Here is a 9,520-nt window from a genome sequence, read left to right as displayed (position 1 = left end):
TATAAGGCATTATATAGTTACTGAATGTTTTTGGCTTATAAATGTTTCAATTTTAAAATTGTATTAGCGACTTGGTGAACATCCTGTATCTGTGTGCAATGAAAAATGATTATTTTCTTCATTTGATTAGTTCTTTAGGTTAATAATTACTGATTTTACCAAGTTGTTCGCTTATATTAAGCTAAATATTTTAATGGAAATTATCCTAATCAGCTATGTTCATTTATTGGTTCTCGTTTACTGTGAAATTGTATGACAATATCTTCCGTTCACATAACTTCTATAACTATAGTAAGAGTTATTTTAACAGCTGATATCCGATACATCCATGTTGCTATGACAAGAGGCTAAGACAAAATATGATCATGTTAGTGCTGGCGTGTTTCAGATATCAACTGTAAAAACTCTAAAAGTATTATAAGAACAATAATAATGTTAGTATACTGTGTATTTTGTCACTGTAATAATTTTAACCATCACCATGATGTGGCATTGTCATTCATTCATCATTAGATTCATTAGTTATGTGTACCTATAACAGTTAAAAGTGCCTATCGTTATCCTAACTAATGTTACTGAACTTAGTTGGTCTAAAAGTAGGTAAAGTACTGTAAATTCTTGATATTTCTGTAGAATAGTACCTTGATCATTGAAACCATTGCTTCACAGTACAGTTTATGTAAACGATATATTAATAAATTTTGCGAACGTAATTTATGTATTTTCTTGAAAATGCCATTTTACTCGATGTAGTTGGACCAAATTTAAAGCACTTATTCACAATAAAATAGAATAGTTATTATTAGGAAAGAGTGATATTTATGGTAGTGGTATTTTGATATGTTGTGTTCAATCAGAATTTGTGAGGAACAGGAATGTAGTAAACAGATAGGAAGGTACGAATGTTATCTATTAATATATTATGTAGAGTGGCAACTAGTAGGTTACTTCACAAACAGGCTAGATTAGTGATTACCATACCGGTGACCGCGCCTCCCCCTACTAAAACCGGCTACACAAAGATACAACGTAAAATATATTGATCGTATGGACATGTTTACTTATATTGCTTAATATGGCGTAATAATTATTATTTCTGTAATAAAAAGTTAAAACCGTAAACGTAAGCAAGTTAAAAATATATATAACATAAATCGTTTTTCATCTTTCAGTAAAATTCTTGGCTGAAAAGAAAAATAATTGACGCTATAGGATTGGACTAGGCTCTCTCCAGTCGAATCCTTTAATATTTAATAACATCCGTCCGTCATCGTCGTTATGATTATGAGAGTAATTTAAAAGGTAGGGTATACTGGACCACCTTTAACTAAGGTAGCTCGCTGCTCTTATCAAGCAACGAAGAGAGGCGATAGTTTACCACTTCCTAGATGCAACCGAATGACATTGTGATTCAATGATACTAACAAAAAACAAGTTGATCCACAAATAAAATTCCAGTAATTTCTGTATAAACAAACCGGCTCCATAATTTGAATAGATAATGAAGCTGACTGCGGCCGCCGCTGTAAACAAGGGCTTACTTCTGTTACATCAGTGCCGTGAGATAAACGTGGCAGTCATTCAACTAAGATGACTTTGAAGGTAAGTTCAACATGACATAATTATTTATCATTGATATGATATGCACCGATCACATATATTGTGTTGTAAATACGCGACATTACTCTACGAGTGTTCCATAGTCTGCAGGCACAATATACCTAATCATAAAATGTAGATATGCATAGTTATGTACCTAACTAGATAGATACATAATATATGCAGGAAAGGTATATTATTATAGTCGTAAAATCTCCATTAAAACAAGTGCATCTATGTACATATAATAATATGGTGCAACTCAGCATATCTCCAAATGTTACACCTATTTCATTTAAATTAAAATTTAAATAATTATACCTTCTGGGTTTGGAAGTGCAGCCTAAGTTTCAATGCATAAAGATTCTTGACACCTCTCATAAAACCCCTCCCCTCCCAGTACCTGTCAGGTTTCGGCTCCGAGTTCGCCTCCGAAGACCCGCGGAGGCCGGGCGCGCTGCCGCCCGCGCAGAACAGCCCGCAGCGCTGCCCGTACGGACTGTACGCCGAGCAGCTGTCTGGTTCCGCATTTACTGCTCCCCGGGCAGATAACAAGAGGACATGGTTTTATAGGTGAGCTATGTAGGTTCCACCACATATAGCAGAACAGCCCGCAGCGCTGCCCGTACGGACTGTACGCCGAGCAGCTGTCTGGTTCCGCATTTACTGCTCCCCGGGCAGATAACAAGAGGACATGGTTTTATAGGTGAGCTATGTAGGTTCCACCACATATAGCAGAACAGCCCGCAGCGCTGCCCGTACGGACTGTACGCCGAGCAGCTGTCTGGTTCCGCATTTACTGCTCCCCGGGCAGATAACAAGAGGACATGGTTTTATAGGTGAGCTATGTAGGTTCCACCACATATAGCAGAACAGCCCGCAGCGCTGCCCGTACGGACTGTACGCCGAGCAGCTGTCCGGTTCCGCATTTACTGCTCCGCGGGCAGATAACAAGAGGACGTGGTTTTATAGGTGAGCTATGTAGAATAGTCAGGAAGCACAAGTTTGTATGCTCTAGCTGGCTCTTCTAAGGGTGTCTTAATTCATGAGGTGCAGTATACAAATACATATGGTACGGAACAGCCCGCAGCGCTGCCCGTACGGCCTGTACGCCGAACAGCTGTCTGGTTCCGCATTTACTGCTCCGCGGGCAGATAACAAGAAGACGTGGTTTTATAGGTGAGATATGTAGAATAGTCTGGAAGCACAGAGCTAAGAGGCCGCTTCCACCGTTTCTATGCTCTAGTATAGTTGAGTCTTCTCATGGATGTCGATTAGATGCATTAGGTCTCTACAAATAAAGGGCAGATCAGCCCGCAGCGCTGCCTGTACGGCCTGTACGCCGAGCAGCTGTCTGGTTCCGCATTTACTGCTCCGCGGGCGGATAACAAGAGGAGCTGTTTTTTAGGTGAGCTATGTAGGTTCCACCACATATAGCAGAACACCGCCTTCACTGGGCCCCGGGCAGATAACAAGAGGAGCTGGCTTTATAGGTGAGCTAGAAGTAGAGGGACTTATTAAAGCCTTATACAAATTTAAGTCCACGATACGATATTGGAAAGTGAAAACTGGGTTAAAACTACACAGCTAGTTTTCTATGAGTTATAAGTAGAACATGATCCTACTAACAAGTTGGTTTATTTTACAGGATTCGTCCATCGGTGATACATAAACCATTCCAACGTTACAATGAGGTCAAATACTTGACCCATAAATGGGATGAAGAGGACCCAGATCCCAACCAGGTATGCCTTGACAAGCTGTTTGGCCTTCTCTATAAATCTTAATGTCCTGGGTTCGTTCAGACTTTGTTGTTACTACTTGCCTTGTAAGACCAGCGATAAGGGAGTGCAGCAATGCACCCCTGTCTCCCAGCAAGAGAGTAGGGAGTGTAACATCTTTGAAATTTTCATATACTTACCATATTGAATAACCAGTACTTATAGTAAGGAAGTAAGTTAAACCGAGCTAGGAAAATAAGATCCTTTCTAAGTAACTATATTTTCCTCATGTAAACTGTATCGTACAAACATATTTTTTTTCTGACCAGTCCCGCTGGCTACCCTTCGACATCCCCTCGTCTCCCACGGACTTCGTCTCCGGCCTGCACACGGTGTGCGGCGCCGGCGACCCCCGAGCGAGACACGGCATCGCCGTGCACGTGTTTACGTGTAACGCTGACATGGTTAATAGCGCTATGTATAATAGCGACGGCGACTTTCTTATTGGTGAGTTGGTTTTTTTTTTGTTATTTAGGGGTACCTAATCAGTCTGGACAGTATGAAATGAGAACAAGTTTTCTAAGTAGGTGTACATAGGGTAGGAACAATCAGGCATGCAAGTATCAAGTAATCAGGCAGGCAAGTAGCTATACACTTTTTTACCTTGTCAATCTGAATCCGCTACACTCATGTACCTGTATAGCTACTTATGCCGCATACTGACCGTACGTAGGTACCTACGCAGTAGTGCTAATAGGGCTGGCGATTCAGCAAAAACGCATTTTCATTACTATGCAAGCTATAGCAACAGTCTAAAAAAGTCAAATCTCCCCATTTTCCATTATTTGTTATTAACTTACAATTTGTCGGTTGCAGTCCCTCAACAAGGCACGTTGAAGATCACGACAGAGTTCGGCCTGATGGAAGTGGCTCCCAACGAGATCGCAGTCGTGCAGCAGGGCATGCGGTTCTCAGTTGCCGTCAGTGGACCGACCAGGTAAACTGTCACTCAGCTTTATAAAGCCGTATACTGAGGAAGACGGTTATTCGCATTCACCGACTATTTTCATAGATTTGGTTGCTCTTACGGTAGAAAGCCTATAATGATATGATGTTTTTCGTCGCTTATATTGTCAGAGCTAGCGCTTGATTCGGCATAAGCTAGCTAGCATATTATCCTACCTAGCTAGGGCCGGGTAGAAACAAGCCAGCTGTCAACCTTAACTACCCCCCAGAAGCCATGAAAGCATTTCCTTAGATGAGTCTTTGTATATTTAACAAGTAAGTACCTAGTCCATCAATCAATATTATCTGAACACATCAAACAAACAGCACCTCATTTACCTACTAACTTGTCTATGGTCAGGGGCTACATCCTGGAAGTGTTCGACGGTCACTTCAAGCTACCGGACCTCGGGCCCATCGGCGCCAACGGACTCGCCAACCCGAGGGACTTCCTCACTCCTGTCGCGCACTACCATGATGAGGAGATACCTGGTAACATACAGCTCACACAAATGCACATGCATAGATCTTGACAATAGACCACTGCTGCAGGATATGGAACCTAGTAAAAAATATATAAGTAGGTACTCTATGCGTGGAACTCCTCAAAGACTGGACGGCTATTATTTCTTCCTTCGGCATTTGGCAGGTTGTAGAGATGATAGATAGGAGGTAGAGAGACAACACAACACAATTTGTCGGCATCACCCATAAATTCCTAACAACTCCCCTTCTGACGAGGCTATCTTATTACAAACACCTTTCCTCTACCTATATCAACTGTTCCATCACGATAACCCACGAATACCACTAAAAACTCTCAACTGAATGATTACACCTTCTACATAACTTAGCTACGAAGATCAACCATATTATTACCCTTCTCAGGCTTCAAGATAATCAACAAGTACCAGGGCGCGCTATTCGTGGCGGAGCAGGGCCACTCTCCGTTCGACGTGGTGGCGTGGCACGGCAACTATGTGCCCTACAAGTATGACCTCAGCAAGTTCATGGTCATCAACTCCGTGTCTTTTGATCACTGTGTAAGTGAACTGCTTGTTTTGTGTCTTGCCTTGTGTTATGTTAGATCGCGGCCCTATTGGTGCGTTCGTGTCGACGCACGCAGCGCAACGCACCAGATGGGGCCTCACCCTTAGGTAGGTCATACATATTATGAAGTCATGGGCTAGCATAGGCATGGTCTTAAAAGCGGCCTGAATACTTATTCATACGTAAGTACCTACATAGTTAAGTGTAGTTCCCAACACCTTACATAAATAACAATTGTTTGCTTTGTTTAAATAAAATTTTGTGTAGTTACAGTATACTGAAAGCCTAAAATAATACATAAGTATATAGGGGGTTACATTGTCCATAAATATCTTATTTGTTCAGTCCTAACGCGTTGTTTGTTCGTTAAACGCGACATGTCAAGTAGCGAATCGATAATCCCTTACTTATTAATGTGACATACATCATAGGATTCATAGGTCACAGAGGTGACTATAGTGAGGTAGGTTGGTAGGTACGGCTACTTAAATATTAATTGTAAAACATAAGTAGGTAACTGCATGGCTCCTTAAATATTAATTGTAAAATATCAGGAAGGAATAAAGGAAGGAAATTACAAGTAGGGTCTACCTGTGTAATTAAAATAAATTAATCAGTAGTTGTTAGTAGTTTAGTACCTACCTAGCTGAGTTAGGTAAATTCCTAATATGTTTATTTACCTACTGATAACAGAAAATTAATTCACAAAATGAGTATAAGTAACGTCGTTCAGCACGTCCAGCACAAAAAAATAACTTCGATTTGTAATCATCGTCCTATCTAGAATCATTAAGAACGCTTCCGTTTCACGACTTCCGCTCACGAAAAGTGAATTTTGCGTGAGGGCCAAGGCTAACGCCCTCGCGTGCGTAGATAGGGTTGGTCAACGTCTACTACCCTCCGCTCCGATAACTTAACTACTAAGTCAAAGTCAAAAATTTTTATTCATCGTACAAATATAAAATTTTCTGATGAACGTCAACGTTTGGACATTAACTAAGCTGCTAATAAGTGTAAAAGGTAGGTACCTAACTACCTACCTACCTAGATAATGTTATTTAAAATGTATTTTGTTAAGGTAGTGTTAGGGTGCTTACATAGACAATCGCATAATCAGGTTACCGGTACAGGTCAGTACAGGGAATCTGCCTCTCTATGTAAGCACCCTTAGTTTTAGCTATTTAGGTTTTGGGATTTCGGGTGACAATCCCAAAGATGACTCATTCATAGCATATCTATCTTAACTTACCTGATAACAATATTACATTTAACATGGTAAGGAAAGCACCCCTCTAACCCCCTATCCAACCTCCCTGTCTCCAGGACCCATCAATTTTCACGGTGCTCACATGTCCGTCGGTGCGGCCCGGCGTGGCCATCGCCGACTTCGTGATCTTCCCGCCGCGCTGGTCCGTGCAGGAGGACACCTTCCGGCCGCCCTACTATCACAGTTAGTGGACAATTGTTGTTTTTACGGCTAAAGAACAAGAGGATAGGTATTTAATAGGTTTATAATCATTTTAACGCAGTCTGTCTCATCATGATGCAGATTTTATCAACGTTAATTTTATTTCTGATTCACCCTTTTAATTACGAAGTAATGATCGACCCTGCTCAATTACTCATGTAGGTATTCTTCGTCGAAATCGGTAGGACCAATAAATGATTTGTCGGTATAATCTCAACAGATTGGAAGAAATCATTTTTAATCCTGATAAATAAAAACTACTCCCCATTCGCAAAGACAAAGGGCTCTTATAAATAAGTCTTCTAAACCACTCATGTTTCAAAACAACCTCATCACACCCCTACCCGTCCACCAGGGAACTGCATGAGCGAGTTCATGGGCCTGATCCTGGGCGCATACGAGGCGAAGGAGGGCGGGTTCCTGCCGGGCGGCGCCTCACTTCACTCCATGATGACGCCGCACGGGCCCGACGCCGCCTGCTTCGCTGCTGCGTCGACGCAAGAACTGACGCCGCAGAAGATCGCTGTTGGGACGCAGGTAATGTACCACCATCTTTATCGTCCACTGCTGGATGGCTGCACATACTTCTAGGAAGCAGCGCCAAAACACTCTTGGTCTCGGATTTCCTGATACAGGCACAAGCGGCGGCCAGGTCTAGGTCTTTGAGACTTCATGCAAGTAGTAGTGTCAAACCCTCAGGTACCTACAATAAAGCCGATTGAAACTGCTATAAGATTAATTTGTGCTCTTACAGTATCGTTGAGACGGTTCTGATACACTGGGTAATGAACTGAATGAACTTTCGAATACCCCAATTTTTCATAGCTACACACTACTAGATACTAAACGGGTCACTGTTAAAGTTATTTTATTAGTTACGTGCAAGATAAGTAGAAAACAGAAGTAAATATTTTGTTTACGGAATTCGTTTGTATACTATTCACGTACAATCACGGAAAGTTGTTTTGATGAATTGATTATCACCCCCAAACACTTATGCCCGTTTTAATAAACCATCAATCTCTTTTCCTGAATACGTAAGTCCATTTATATTCCATTAGATAATGAGTTTTAGCTATCCTGAGAGGTGTGTAGATACCTACATTTAAAATAATGAATTGCCACCGAACTACTGTATGTTTTCACGGAAACAAAGGAATCTGTGTTATGAAAACTCGGATACTCAAAGGAAAGGTTAATCTATCAATTATTATTAATAGATTCCTAGCAACGTCTTGCTACCTGCAACTTGCAAACTAATAGCAATACAGCGGCCAGAAAACTTTATAATGCACCGACTTGGAAACAAATAATTGGACCGATTCCCGGCAAGGGGTTGGGTCGTGCGATCTATGCCAAGCTACAACTGTGGTATACACGCACTTAGCCTTATGGGGCAGACTCTATGTCGCCTGTCGCTTCTATCGACGTTCCTTACATCATTACCCTGATTTTTTCCCAGCTTTTAACTTTTATACGCCAGACAAGAACCACGTTAAATTTTATGGTATTATGGATTACTGACTTGTGTAGTGGAAGGATGTCTTTTGTCCGACGGAAGAAGAGATGTTATACGTTGGGTGTGGTTGTTTGAAATTTCATGTCAATACGGGGACATTATTAAAGGCTGAAATATTAATTTTCAGGCTTTCATGTTCGAGTCTTCCCTGAGCATGGCCATCACCAAGTGGGGCGCGGAGACGTGCCAGAAGCTGGACCCCAAATACTACGAGTGTTGGCAGAACCTGCCCAAACTCTTCTCTGATAAAATTAATGTTTAATTTTGTACTTCTTTGTTTATGTATAAGTTACGTGCCGTCCATAGGTGCTCCAGTTGAATTATTAACGTGCCATGTTTTATATTTTCTAATAAATGTTTACTTTCATATAAATTAATAAATATTTTATTATTAGAATACGTACACACTAACAAAATAACTTGTGAGTAAAATTTCAAACGGTAGATAAAAACAAAACACGTACACTTAAAACATTTAAGTGCGATAAAAACGTTAAAAAGCTTGTAAAACGAATAAAGGTCATCACATTCTTCCAATTCCATCACATTTTAAAGCGTAGGCAATTTTGACCACACAGCCAATTACTATTCTTAATTAGTGCTGTAAAAGTTAGCTACAAACAAGTGAACGATGAGTGGGAATAGGATTTCCCCGTAGGGCTTCAGTCGGGGCGCGCTGTTGCGTCGTAGTGAACTTCGCTCGTAGGTTCGTAGCAGGCCACACTCCACCTCCTTGCGCCGCGTGGACGACCGCGTCATGTGGATGATGAAGCAGTGCGTGTTCGGAGTCAACTGGATCTCCGGGCCTTTTAACTCTAGCGCATCCACAGTCTTATTCGCCGCGGGGACGGTACTGTTGTCAGCGCCCCCTTCTAGCGTCACGACAGAAGTGTCGACAGGCTTGGACGCGGCGTCTGCCACTACCGGCGACTGCGGTCGCGTCGGCGGCGCGCTATCCATGTCGAAGAGGAAACTAGTCATGAGCTGGCAGTCCACGCGGGTCTCCTCATAGTCTCCGTTATCCTTCTTCACAGCGAACATGCATTTCTCCCCGGGATTGGGTCGGTAATCGCGGTGATGCGAGCCGCCGGCAGTCATGCGGCCGAGGTTGTACAGCGCCAGCCCCGCCAGGAGAGTGCCGAAGGGGCTGCCCGACTC

The 9,520-nt window shown here is 42.1% G+C and overlaps 1 protein-coding gene across 1 annotated transcript; it reads left to right on the top strand.

The window, feature by feature from the left end:
- The first annotated feature begins 1,457 nt into the window (after window positions 1-1,457).
- LOC105386070 (homogentisate 1,2-dioxygenase) lies at window positions 1,458-8,739 on the top strand. Its single transcript, XM_048623780.1, has 10 exons — window positions 1,458-1,602; window positions 2,000-2,172; window positions 3,248-3,344; window positions 3,650-3,827; window positions 4,197-4,317; window positions 4,687-4,817; window positions 5,214-5,368; window positions 6,699-6,825; window positions 7,199-7,380; window positions 8,490-8,739. Exons 1-10 carry the CDS (start codon window positions 1,591-1,593, stop codon window positions 8,622-8,624), a joined length of 1,311 nt encoding a protein of 436 aa, XP_048479737.1. The 5' UTR covers window positions 1,458-1,590; the 3' UTR covers window positions 8,625-8,739.
- Window positions 8,740-9,520: the final 781 nt, after the last annotated feature.

Source organism: Plutella xylostella, chromosome 3, assembly GCF_932276165.1.
Source record: "Plutella xylostella chromosome 3, ilPluXylo3.1, whole genome shotgun sequence".
NCBI classification, from domain to species: domain Eukaryota; kingdom Metazoa; phylum Arthropoda; class Insecta; order Lepidoptera; family Plutellidae; genus Plutella; species Plutella xylostella.
This window is presented reverse-complemented; position numbering and strand designations above follow the sequence as displayed.